The sequence below is a fragment of the Catharus ustulatus genome, chromosome 8 (assembly GCF_009819885.2).
Source record: "Catharus ustulatus isolate bCatUst1 chromosome 8, bCatUst1.pri.v2, whole genome shotgun sequence".
Taxonomy (NCBI): Eukaryota; Metazoa; Chordata; class Aves; order Passeriformes; family Turdidae; genus Catharus; species Catharus ustulatus.
This window is the reverse complement of record NC_046228.1, coordinates 31,256,013-31,269,101: the sequence shown is the minus strand read 5'-3', so window position 1 is coordinate 31,269,101 and position 13,089 is coordinate 31,256,013. Positions and strand designations below refer to the sequence as shown.

At 50.1% G+C, this 13,089-nt stretch overlaps 1 protein-coding gene across 2 annotated transcripts in view; it reads right to left on the bottom strand.

Moving 5' to 3' along the window:
• Positions 1-3,492, bottom strand: part of ADAMTS14 (ADAM metallopeptidase with thrombospondin type 1 motif 14) — a 31,196-nt gene extending 27,704 nt beyond the window's left edge. For both annotated transcript variants that reach the window (XM_033065899.1, XM_033065900.1), the window contains exons 1-2: positions 3,402-3,492; positions 2,606-3,021 (exon numbers count right to left, since the gene is read on the bottom strand). In XM_033065899.1, coding sequence (XP_032921790.1) covers positions 2,606-3,021; positions 3,402-3,474 — 489 coding nt within the window. In that variant the 5' untranslated portion in view covers positions 3,475-3,492. The remainder of the gene's footprint in view (positions 1-2,605; positions 3,022-3,401) is intronic.
• Positions 3,493-13,089: the final 9,597 nt, after the last annotated feature.

Sequence of the window (13,089 nt, the reverse complement as noted above, 5' to 3'; positions counted from 1 at the left end):
GGCGGAGATTTCTGCCTGACGCTACTTTACCAGTCAGGAATTCGGCGGCTTAGATCAGCTTTGAAATCACATTATGGGCGACAGCATCTTCCCACCCTGGTACGAGACACCCTTGCAAAAAAAAAAAAATGAAAGGCCAGAGATTCTCACGCGTGGATGCCCGCGGCGAATGACAGCGGCTGTGGAAGGTGCCATGGATTTGGCATCTGGGAAAAGCATCGCCTCGCTTACATGGCTAAATATGGATTTAGGAAAGACTTTGGGTGGACTCTCTTTTTTCAAGAGCTGGGTTCTAGTTTTGTTGGGTTTTTTTTTCATTCTTCCTCCCCTCCACTCCCCACCCCGTTATTTATAATCCCGGTCTCCGTTTATACACGGCCTAATCTCTTTGTGTACACAGCCCTCATCCGCAGCATCCCGGAGCGCTTCCTCTGGCCAGGATCCGGCGGCCAAGCGCGGCCCTGCACCTCCCACGCGTGCTATACCGGGATGCCAAAGCCACAAACCCCTTCCGAAGCTCGTGGACAGCTTCCAGCAAAAGTCCACAGGAATTCCAGGTCCTTGCTGATGGAAGAGTTATCTCCAGCCCATCAGCAGCGTTCCTGACTATGTGCATCCCTCCCAGATGCTCTGCTGCTTCTCTGACAGGTCATGAACATCATCCTCCCATCCACACCTAGAACCAGGTTTTGGTTCCATTTAGCTCCATTTCCTAAATCAGGCTCTTTTCACTGCTTTTCGGGAATCCTCTCGATCTCCCCACTCCTCCAAAGAGGGGAGATCCTAAACAGATTGAAGATGTGAGACTCAGTTAAGCCAGAGGGTGATACAGCCAGAAAACCCATGGAAAAGAGAAACCAACTGTGATGTTGGATGTATCACAAGGGACCCAAGCACCTGCTTGTCCCCTCAGCCTTGTGTCCTTCACCACACCATGGGAAATTCCTGGTTGAAGCCAGGATATTGATTTGTTGGCCACCAAGCAATAAATTTATTGTGGGAAATAGGGGGGAAAAAAATCCTTATCCTGGGGGAAAAGCCACTTCTTCCTTTACACAGGGTTAAAAGCGTGGGCTTGGGGTACCACGGGTGGCAGGATATGGCTGCATAAATCCACATGGAAAAGCATCCTGTGGTACAAGCTACATCCTAACCCAGCTGGAACAAGGGCAAAAAGAATGCCAACCAACAAGGTGTGCTGTGATGGGAAAACTTGGGGCTAAAGCCGAAGAAAGCCTGGAAAAGTTAAATTAAAGCCTGCTTGGGTCTGACACTAACAGAGAGTGGGCTCTGGGGAAGAAAATTCCCCAAAGCAGCACTACAGCAGGACACGGATCAGCTGCCGATCGCCTCCATATCCTTTTGCTGGGATGAGATCTGCCACATAACCTGCATGCTTCAAGTCCTGGTCTCTGTTCCAGACTCAGCACTATTTGCTGGAAATATAGGAAATGCCTTTAAAGCTTCCAAGCCTGCCCACGTTTGCCAGCCCCAGCGCAATCCATGTCCCAGAGAAATGTCTGCAAGTCCACAGCCTCAGCCCAATTCCCAAAAGGATGCTTCAAAAGGTGTGGATTACGTGCTAAAACAATTTAATTTCTATATGTAGGTGAAATATGTACTTCTAGCTGTGCTGCTCTATCATTTCTGCTTGCACAGTAGCACCAGGCGCTGTATAAAAAGAAAGGAATGCCAAATTGTTTGTGCTGGTGGCCAAAATTGGCTTAAGGAACTCCAAGAATAAAGCAACTAAAAAAGAAATACATTTAATTTTTTTTTAAAAGGCACAAAATAAGACATTCCAACCCTGCAGTAACTTTAAGTGGTACCAGGAGAAAACAGCAAACTCTGGCACCTAAAACAAGATTTGAATTGGCTCGAAGGAAATCTGAAGGGCAGCAGGCCAAGGGTATTAAAAAATAAGTGCTTCCCCAAGCGTATCAAAGGTAGGGAACCCACAGGCAGAGCAGATGCCGGGGATAAGGAGGTAACAGAGCCATTTAAAGGAATTAAAGCGCTGTGGCAGCAAGTCACTGATGCTGAACTGTGCTCAGAAAGCCAAGAGCCTCTGAGCCCTTCAGTGATTAAGGAGAAAAAAAGAAAAAAGAAAGACGTCCTCCTGCAAAAAAAAGCTTGGTGGGAGCCAGACTGCAGCTAACAGTGATTTCAGGAGGTGCTCGAGCTCACACAGCATCATTTAAGAGGTGGGAAACGCAGAGGAAAAGTTCCTGGTGCAGTCCCAAGGTAAAACACGAGTGGGGCAAGGATGGGACAGCATCATCATGAGAGTGGGTCCCCGTCCCACAGGCTCAGATGGAACAGCTTCTGGGCAGGAGGCAACTCAGGCACAGGACTGGCAATTTTTCCAAGCCTTTTAAATAAATACTGGTGCACAGACCACCCTGATGGAGTAGGTAGCTGACACCCAGGACCACACGGGAAAAGGGGACCTGCTGCTGTCAAGGGCTGAAGGGCAACACATGGCACAGACACCCAAAGCACCACCAAAAAATTGAGTTTCAGAACACCACGTTCACCTTTTGAGAGGAAACCCCATCAAAACACAGGCAGCACACACAAAGCACCCCACCAGCCTCCAGCTTACCAGTCCATCGCAGTTGCTGATGGCCACGGCAGCTCCAGGCATCCCGGAGATGTCACCGGTGAAAAGGCACCGCTGCTGGAGGGGCTCCCGGAAAAGCACCTCAAAATCCTCCTGCCACTCTGCCACGGCTCCCGGCGGCAGCAGCCGGCGGTTGGGCCTCAGCCGGAGGTGCAGCTCCTTCCCAAAAACCGTGACGTTGAAGTAGAGCAGGCGGCGCTGGGGGGACTCATCCGGGGGGCTGCGGGGGACGCGGCGGGACCGGGACCGGGGCCGGGCCGGCTCCGGGGGACAGGCGGGCTGCCCGAGCCCCGCCGCCGCCTCGCCGGACACCACGTGCGACAGGAAGCGACCCCGGCAGTCGGTGCTGAACGGGACGATCACTCCATACTCGCTGAGCTTGCCGGACAGCAGGAGCTCTGCGGGGACAGCACCGAGCCGTGGGCACGGAGCATCCCGCTCGGGCGCCGGGTCCGCGGGGGCCAACCCGACCGCGGGAGCCTTTGGCCAGCTCGCTAAACCCGACAGCTGCTTTTCCGTCCCGATGCAGCTCAGCTTTGTAGTTTTAAGCGGGTGCGTCCAACGTAGCAGAAAGAACTCGGGCTGACGTCCCCTCGCACGCCAAGCACGCCAACTATTTCTCGCCCAGCCTCCGTCTCCCCCAATTCCCATTGAAACCTAAGCCCCCCCACCAGAGGATTCCCTCTCCCTTCTCCCCATCCTCCGGGGTGCAGCCACCTGTCAGCTCCCCCACCCCCCGTCCACCCCGGGCCCCCCGTCCGCGGGGCAGCGGCCGTACCTGGGGCGCTGCCGGCGGCCAGGCAGCCGTGCAGGGGGACGAGGCAGGAGAGCACCAGCCGCAGATAATCCATTTGGGGCCGGCGGCGGGATGCGGGGCCGGCGGGATGCGGGATGCGGGGCGGGCGGCGCCCGGCGACCGCCTCCCCCCGCCGCCGCCGGGGCCGCCGGCGCTCCCGCCGCCGCCGCCGCCGCTTCTGCCGCCTCCCGGGCGGCGTGGGGCGGGCCGGGGGCCGGGTCTGGGCCAGGGGGTGGGAGGTCGGGCTCGTTTTAATTCAATTTCTTTGAATTAAAAAAAAAGAAAAAAAATTTAAACATAGTTTTCTTATTAAAGACGCGCGGGGGAGAAAAAAAAAAAAGTTCTCGCGTTGCCTGTGGATCGTTCTTTTCTTGGAGATTTAAAAAAAAAAAAAAAAGCCTTTTCGGGCAGCCCTCCCTCCTTCCTCTCCTCCCTCCCACCATCCCGCCTCCCCATCCCTCCCCGCCCCGCGGCTGCTCGGCTCCAGCGCTGCCCGAACAAAGGCGAGACGCGCCGGGAGCCGGGGAGCCCCCCCAGCCCTGCCCCTCTCCCCAAATCCTCCCCAAATCCCACTCCCTGCCCCTCGCTGCAGCGGGACCCCGCGCGGAGATGCTCCACGGGGAAAGCCAGATCGTCCCCCAGCTTAGAGCGCTGCCGCCGCGTGAGCTGGAGGTAAACATCCTGTTTGGAAACATCTGGGATGTTTTCCAGATGTGGAATTGAAGATGCCCCTGGATCCCTGGCAGTGTCCAAGGCCAGGTTGGATGGGGCTCGGAGCAGCCTGCGATAGTGGAAGGTGTTCCTGCCCATGGCAGGAGGTTGGGGGGGAAAAAAGTGTTTAAGGTCCATTCCAACCCAAACCATTCCATGATTCTGTTTAATTCTTATTTCTTCCCTCTCCTCCTGTTTTTAGGGGAAACAGAGGGAAGGAGGCACTGGCCTTGTTCCTGGATGCCATCTTGCTAGGTGTCCAAGGAAAACCCACATGCCTTGGGTTTTCCAAAGGGCATTGCCGCAGCTCCGGAGCTGGGACCCACAGCTCAACACGTGCTGTGCTTCCTCAGGCTCCTCCTCCTCACCACCCTGACAAGGGGCAAATAAATCCAGTGCTCCCCTGAGAAAACTCAACAGAGCTCGACAAATCCAGCACTGTGGTAAAATAGCTTCCCACATCAAAGAATGGTCTGGGTTGGAAATGACTTTTTGTATCATCCTGTTCCATCCCTTTGCCATGGATAGGGACACCTTCCACCATCCCAGGTTGCTCCAAGCCCGGTACAACCTGTCCCTGGACACTTCCAGGGATGGGGCATCCACCAGCACAGAGGAACCAACCTCCTGGACTGTTTCCATTTGCTGTGTCTGGCTATTTTTTGATTCTGGCCAGGACTCCAGGGAGGGGGCTGTGCTGCAGCACCAGTAACACCAGTTGTGCTGGTTGTGCTTGGATTATCCTGCCATGGGGCCCAGTTATGCTGAACAACCCAAAACCTTTCCCAAGAGGTAATTTCTGCCTTGAGGCACTTGTCACCCAAGCTGCCACAGAGGCCAGAGCAAGAGGGAAAAGGCAAGCAGGGAAAACAACATGCCAGCCTGCAAGCTTCCTGTCAGGAATTAGGATTCTGGTTTTGGATTTCTTCAGTAGGATCTCAGTTGGAGCTTTGTTCCCAACCCATGAGCACAGCAATGGTAGGAAAGGATCAGCATTTGGGAAAAGGCCCTGCTTACCTCCACTGCAGGTGTGGGAGGATGGCGGGGCTGCTGGGTGCCGGGAGGATCCAGAGTGGAAATGGGGAACCCCTTGGAGATGGTCCTGCTGCAGGCACTTCTGGTGAGGTGCCACTCTCCTGTGTTATCCAGGAGGAATGCTGCCAGAGCATTGCCTTGCCTTCCAGCTGGGTGACTGGGTTGGGTTTTGGGGCAAAGAGGAGAAGCTGAGGCTGCAGTGACCAAAATCCAACCCAAAATTCCCTGTAGCTAAAGCCACAGGATGCCTCCAAAAGGAGAGAGGAATACACTTACTTCAAGCAGAGAATTTCAAGCTGGAAGAGAAACAGATTTTAATTCCCAATTTAAGTCTTTTCATGCTTCTGTTGCTTCGTGCAATCTATAATTAAAGAGGAGAGATGATCTGCAAGACATTCTTTGCAGAAGAGATAGAAAAAGAATTCATGCTCCGAGCATTTTGGGCGATTTCGGAAGATACGCACCCACTGGAGCATCAAAGCTGGAAAGAGCCTTTATTTCAACTGAATAGATTTATGAGGAAACATGTAATAAAGGGCATACTCTACTTGTGAAGAACAGCTCTGGAAAATATCATTTAATTACTGTTTTTCAGAGGCAAAATCTCTTTCTTCATCCACAAGATCTGTGAATTCATCCAGTCCCTCTAGACATTTTTGCCTCCCCTGATGTTACCAGATCTCTGGCTTTGGCAGAATAAATTTGGCTGATTGACAATGGCAATGACCTGACACACAACTTGCCTCATTTATTACCTTCTAAAGGTAATAATTAAACAAGTTTAGGCACATCTGACATGCTGGACATGGCGAAAAGACAACTTCCAAGAGGATCTCTCAGGCTCTCAAGTGACAAGATGTTTGTTGGTCACCCACACAGTGACACCAGCCTTACCTGTTGGCCTTACCTGCCTGAAATACTAAATGATTCCTGTGGATTTTGGTGTTGTCTCTATCGATATACCATCATTTAAGTCACAAAAATGTGTTCATTCCAGTCCCTTTTCTTCCCAGTTCTTGTCATAGAGGAGGGAAAGAGAAGCAGCAAGGCAACTTCCCCTCGTCCTTTCCCTCCTGTCCTTCCCCTCTGCTTTGGCCCCTCCATTCTCCTCTTTGCCTCCTGGCTTTGCCTTTCCCAGCCTTTAACTGTCCCACCCTTCTCCTTGACTTTAGGCTTAACCTTTTCCTTTCCATTTTGGAGTCTGAATGCATCCTTTTCCTGTTTTTTCCCCTCCTTGGGTGCTCTTTTATCTTGTGCCCCCATTTCCTCCGTGGATAATGCATTCTGGAATTCTTTATGATTCAAGGCTTCCCTCTGCAGCCTGGAGATTTACCAGTGACATGGGTTTGGGGACTTTCCCATTTCTTGGGTGACCTCTAGGCCTGGGGAGGAGCAGGTTTTCTTTCCAGCTTCCAGAGAAAAAAGCTGACAACAGCTGCTGTTTTTAAAACCCCAAATCAGGCTCCTTTTCCTGCAGGAGGCTCCAGCCTGATTTTCATCTGGCAGTGCCAATTTCTGGCCATCCTGGAGTGCTGCAGTGTCCAAGCTGTCATCCCACCAGGTACCACTTGAATCCAGAGCCCAAGTGACATGTTCCAAATCCCTTCCACCGGCAGTAGATGCAGATACTGGCACCCAAATACAATTAATCTTTATTTTGAGGGTTGGGAAAACCGTCGATAAGGCTGGAAGTATTTCTTACAAGAAAAAAAAAAATAAACTCACTTAATTGAGTCTATTTTTGTGTCTTTGTGAGCACTGATTGCTTTGCTCAGCTGTGCAAACCTCCTGGAGGGGAGGGCATTAGGGCTAATAAAATTGTAGCAATCTCCACCAATTACCTAAACTGGCTTTTCTGCCCATAATATCACGAGTGTGGGAGCCAGGAGCTCAGGATCTACCACAGCAAGAAGACAGGCTGTATTTCCAGCCCCAGCTCACCACATTTCTTCTTCCCAGAGATGAGAACCTTCTGTTTGTCAATCCCAAAAGCTCTGAAACAGCTGCCCCTGCACTCAGGTTGCGCAACCACCTCCTGGGCTGATTTCTGGCAAGAAATGGTCAAAATCGCGAAAAATAAATTTTTAAAAATATATTAAAGAGGGAGAAGAAGGGGGGAAGTGTTTTGCAGCTGTTTGGGTTAGTCTGAGGTTTTAAAAGCAGCTGGAAGAAGGAAGGAGGAGCACTGGGAGGGATGGTACAGCATCTCAGGCACAGGTAGGATGGGCAGGGATTTCACCTGGAGCTTATCCCCATCCAGGTGCAACGCATCCCTGCTCAGAGCGGGGCAAAGCTTGGTTAGGGAAGCATCCCAACCCCACCTCGGCAGGCTCCAGTCCCACCCTGCTCTCCAAAGGGAGGGATGGGAGCAGACACAGGGCTGTGGGTGAGCGAGCATGACCTCATCCCTCAGACACGCGGAGCTGCCCCGGGATTAGACCAGGGAGCAGCCGCTGCTGGAGCACCGGGGCACGAGGGGAGGGAAACCCCCCTGAGCATCTTCCCCTCCCTCCCCACAGCAGCCCCTGGCCAAAACCACCCCTTTTCCAGGATTTCTGCTCTTTTCTGGGGGATTCTTAGGAGCCCTGCTGGAAGAGCACGAAGGAGATGCCCAAGATGGGCTCGCCCAGGAGAGGAGCAGGGGGAGCTCAAACCCGGCTTTTGGAGGCAGGGAAGGAGGGAGGGAGCTGACAGACACAGACACATCATCTGCTCTCCGGCTGCCCCGAGGCACCATCATTCCTGGCAGATCTCTCCCTAATCCCTACTTTAAGACCTCCAAAGATGGAGGGAGCCTCCACAAGCCCCCAGGAGATTACTCCTTTTATTTTTTCCCTTTTCTTTCTTTTTCTTTTGTTTACCATGTCTTGCTGTTCTTATCCCGGAAAGTTTTTTCCTCCTGGTTAATTAGTACATCTGCACATTTGGCCTGGCTAAAACACTAATCCTGATATATCCTTCCACCAAACTCTTCCTGCCAGAATCCCAAAAGTTCTGGATGCTGTCACAAAAACGAGTGACAATGGCAGCCACTGGCAAAGTTCTTCCAACGTTTTAAAGGTGAGGGTTCACTGGAGCTGGAAAAGGAAGGGTTTTCTCAGAAATCTGTGGACCCGAGTTCCAAATGCCCTTTTCTAGGGCCCAAAAGAGAGAGCTGGGTGTGCAAAGTGGCTGATCCAGCCAAGGTGGGAAACCACCTCTTCCTACCCTCTCCCCGTGGCCAGATCCCCATATCCCACATCCCCAAAGGCTGCCATCCTCCCTGCTTCTTTGGTGAGCCCAGCATCCCATAGGCTGAAACCTGAGGCCGTTCCCCTGCAGCCAAACCCTGGAAGCAAGGGGACACCAAAGAAGACATCGAGTTACCACAGGAGGTTGCAAGGGTGACAGCAAGAAACCTCTGGAGAGGAACAAACTCCTGTATAGGCACATCATGGCAGGAACAGAGCTCAAATCTCACCAAGGCTCATCTCCTGATGCCACCTAGGCAGTGGTTTTTGGGACCAGAGCCCTGTGTTCAGCCCAATCCAAACAGAAGCATCTTTCCCTCATCCCATCACGCTGCACCTCTGAGCATCATTTCTCCTCAGCTACGGCTACATCTGCAAATTCCTGTGAGATGTTTGTCTTGGCAGCCTTGCTGGGAGGTTTTCTAGGGGCTGGGAGTTTCCTTGCCCACCCAGGGATGAGCAGACAAGCTCAGGAACCCAAACTGTAAAGCTGGAAAAGGGATAAATGAGCCAGAAAGTGGAAGCCGACGCCGGTGCCGGCTGAGCCGCAAGTTGAGGGATGGTGAAACAAGGTCAGTGAGATTTATACCGACAGCTTTGGATGGCTTCCAGCCCCTACTGTCAGCGGCAGAGGCTTGGAAAAGAGGAGGGAAAAACTTGCTCTCCTTCTAGGAACCGCGCCGCAGAGAGAGCTCCGCCGGCGTGGCCATGTCCTGGTGAAAAATAACCCCAAAAGCAGAAAATAACCCCAAAAATCCCCGTTTTTCCAAGCAGATGTTGAACTCCAGGTTGGCAGCACCTTGGTGGGACTGAGGTGGTCACTGGGGTGAGAGGCTCCTGCTGCCATGGGTGGAAATCCATGGATCCCTCCTTCCCAAAACCACAGAGCCTTAAAGCTCCCCGAGGTAGCGGCATCCAAGAGAAACCAAAACGCACCCTGTCCATGGGATTGAGGGGAAAGTTAAAGCCTCTCCATGTCAGGGCTTTAGGACCAAAATCCCACCAGCATCACTTCAGCTCTGGGGCTTGGCACAGTCTGCCCACAGGCCTGGCTTGGTGGGAGAAATTCATCCCTGACCTCGGCATTCCCAGCCCTTCCCTTCCTCTTTTCCCTGCTGATGCACAATTCAAACTAGGTTAACCTTGGCCAGCATCCCCCACAGATGAGCCTTTCCCTCTCCACACATTGACCACCTTATTAATTTTTTATCATCTCCCTGCTAAAATTAAGCTTACTGCCAAGTAAACCCCAAATACTTTTTCTTTTTTGACCTCTTAAATCAAACTCCTGAGCATTTCCTAGTCCCCAGGGCCTTGCTCATCCCCTCAGTCCATGGATATTTTTCCAGCATTACCCCCACCAACCAGAGAGTGCTTTTGAGTGAATCTCATTGAGCCCCATCTCCTCTTGTAGCTCAAGCTGGGGAAAATTAATTTTTCATTTGCTTGGGGCCAGAAGCACCCTGAGGTGGTGGAGGGCTGGAAAACAGCTGCTTTTTTTTTTTTTTTCCCTGCAATATTCATGGAAGAAAAGTGAGAAATAGAGGGAGAAAATCATTCCAAGCCTGGGGTCAGTGGTTTATACTCATTTTGCTGCAATAAAAAAGCCAAGCCTGATTCTTTGCATGACAATGTCCATAGGTTTTGGAGCTTTGGAAAACCTTCCCTTGCTGCCACCTTCTACACAGGTTAGCATTTCCATTGCTCTTCTGGGTTTAGCCAAAAAATCCCACTTCTCTGCACCATCCCCTTTCAGCCCATGATTTATTCTTGCCTCTCTCCCCAAAACAACAGGGGGCTTGGCTATGCCCAGGGGTCCAGTGGAGCTGGGAAGGGGAAAACAGGGGGAAAAGGGGAATTTCTGGTGCTTGGAGGTCTGGTATTGTGCCTGTATGGCTTTTATTTTTAGTTTTTCAAGCCCTGGCTCTGCAAAACCATCTTAATTACTATTCTTCAGCTGTAAAATGAAACCCAGATGTGCTCCCTTTGCAGAGGTTTCATCGGGGGGTTCTGCCTGAGGGGGACATCCCAGCAAGGAAAACATGGAAATTATTATTATTATTAATATTATTTTAAGAGCTCTCGTGTCCAGAGCTATTTGTGGTGGCCCTGAGCCAGCACATGCCTCTTCCCTGCTGCTGTAAATAGAAATTATATCACCCCCAGCCCCAAACACCCTTAATTTTCACCAAAATTAAAGGGAAACACTCCTGAACTGGGCCTTGAAAAGCTGATGGTTGTGGCACTTGGGTGCAGTTGGCAGAGCTGCCACAGCTGGGCAGAAAAATCAGGGAAAAGGGGATTTTTTGGGGAAAAACAGCCCTGAAGCCTCTGATAGCTGCAGTGATTTGGCTGAGCTGTGGCAGGTTTCCCCCTGCAGCCCCATGTGCCAGTGGAATATTGGCTCCCAGGCACATTTTCCCTTTTGGATGGATAAAAAACATAAAGACACGTGAAGTTCAGCTTCCAAGGATTTCTACTCGACCATATGAGGAGGAGGAGGAATAAAATCCCCGGCTGAGGTCAGAGCAGCCCTGTTCCTTTCACCTCTGTGAAGCCCAAAGAGGGGTTCCTTTGCCAGGGCCCCTCTCTGATGCAAAGATGCAAGAAGAAAGAATCTGGCCAAGACCAGTTGAATTTTTGCATTTTTTGGAATTAAAAAAAAAACCAAATATATATATAATCTTGAAAGAAAGGGGATCTCCCAGGCTGATTTATTTGAGGAGAGTTTCACAGAGAGATGGTGGGGTTGGGATAAAGTTTCTTGCCACCTTGTCACCACCCACACAGCAGATTTATATTTTTATTTCTTATCTATATTATTGCTCTCCCAGAAAAAAAAAAAGAAAAGGTTTCTGGCAGAAAGCTTTGCTTTCTCTAGAAGGAGGCAGTCAGTCCAAGAGTACATGTGGTGCAAAGCTCCACTGAAATATTCCTCACTCCAAAGAAGCTGCATCCAAAAGCAAAGGCTGAGCAGTGAGAAAGAACCCACATCCTCATAGGGGGAAGAAATATGGGGATACCTCCACTTTGAAAGCAGATTTTGACCTTAAACTCCCCATGGATTGAGTCACAGGGATTTTATTCAGCTCCAAAAAGCTTTTCTTCTATTTTTTTACGAAGTGTTTTATATTAAAATACATTCTAATAGGCATTCAAAATGCAGGTTTTGTCCCTGTATGAATAGCAAACATAATTCAGCTAATGGTTACAGGTTAATCATGCCTCAATTTATAAAATGTTTTAATTACACCCTTACACATGACCTTTGCTACGAGACAAGAACACGAGTGCAGCACATCTGCTGCAGAGAAAAACCTGGAAAGGACATATCAGCATACCCCAAACCCTCAGGGATGGGGAAGGCAAGCAGAAGCATTAATAATCCATTAATTAATTATCCATGTCAAAGATAATCTCGTTAGGCAGCAGCACAGCTACAAACAGCCCCATTCCCACGTCACCCCCACCCTGCAGCCAGAAAAAAAAGGGGGAAAAAGTCATTGAACCACTCACTGCTGTGGTGACAATGAAGCCAGGCTCCCAAACTGGGCAAAAAATCCTCTCTGGTGATGATCCAGGGTATTTTGGTGTGGAGGAAGGAACATCCCTCCTTGCCATGGGCACTGTATAAAAACATTTCAATAAAATCTCTCTCCTTTTCTCTGTCACAGGTAAAAAGAGCCACTCACACCATTTAAAGCAGCTGTGGGCCCCCTCTCAATGTTCCCCAGCTCCACATTTCACCTCTTCTAAGCTCCAGCAGCACCAATGCCACAAATAACTTTTTCCATAGGTGGAATAAGGGGTGGATTGAGGTTTTTTTAAGGGATATTAAGAGTTTCCATGACCCACCCCAGCCTGTGTGTACAAACAAGGGGTGATTTTGGAGAGTGTTGGGGTGCAAGACAAAGCCTGGCTCTTTCCCATTTTCCTGTGAGCCTGCAGGTTTGGGAAAAAGGGTTTGCAAACAAAACAAAGCCCCAAAAATGGGTGATGGCACCCAGAGCTGTGGGGATACCCTGTGTTCCCATGGAAATGAGATGCAGATCTGGGATCAACACCCACAGAGCAGACAACCAGCCACAAATCTTTTTCCTGCCCCTGAAAACAATCCCTTAGGACTGCTGGCTGGGATTTAAATATTTAATTCCCTACCCAAAATAACCTCAGACCCCCTTGGCTGTATTCCCACACTCCAAGCCCTGAACAAGGAGAGGAAAGTGGAGAATTAGGAGTTAACTGAGGGTCAGAAACCTGCAGCAAACCAGTTTCCATGAAAATCGATAAAACTGATCAATGAGCTCTTGTTTTTTTAATGCAAAAACACACTTTGAGTTTCTTTTTTTGTAGATATTTTAGTCCACACACCCCCTTGCTGGTGCTTCCCTGGGAAGAACTGCTGCTCTTCCAGGGAATTTACCCCAGTGAGGCTGGAGGTCAGCTCATTAACCCCATCCAATTAATAGCTGCTTTTTACCCTCCTGCCATGGGACACCTAGCCCAGGTTGCTCCTGGTTGTCATTTTATGGAATTTCCAATATTTAATGTATTTAATATTTCTAGAATTTTACATTGTGTAGAACAACTCTGCCATGTGTATTTTCTATCATTATATATAAAATCTCTATATAATGTATAGACTGTATGTATAATAAAATGTATGCTATAGACATAATATACAGCATTTAAAA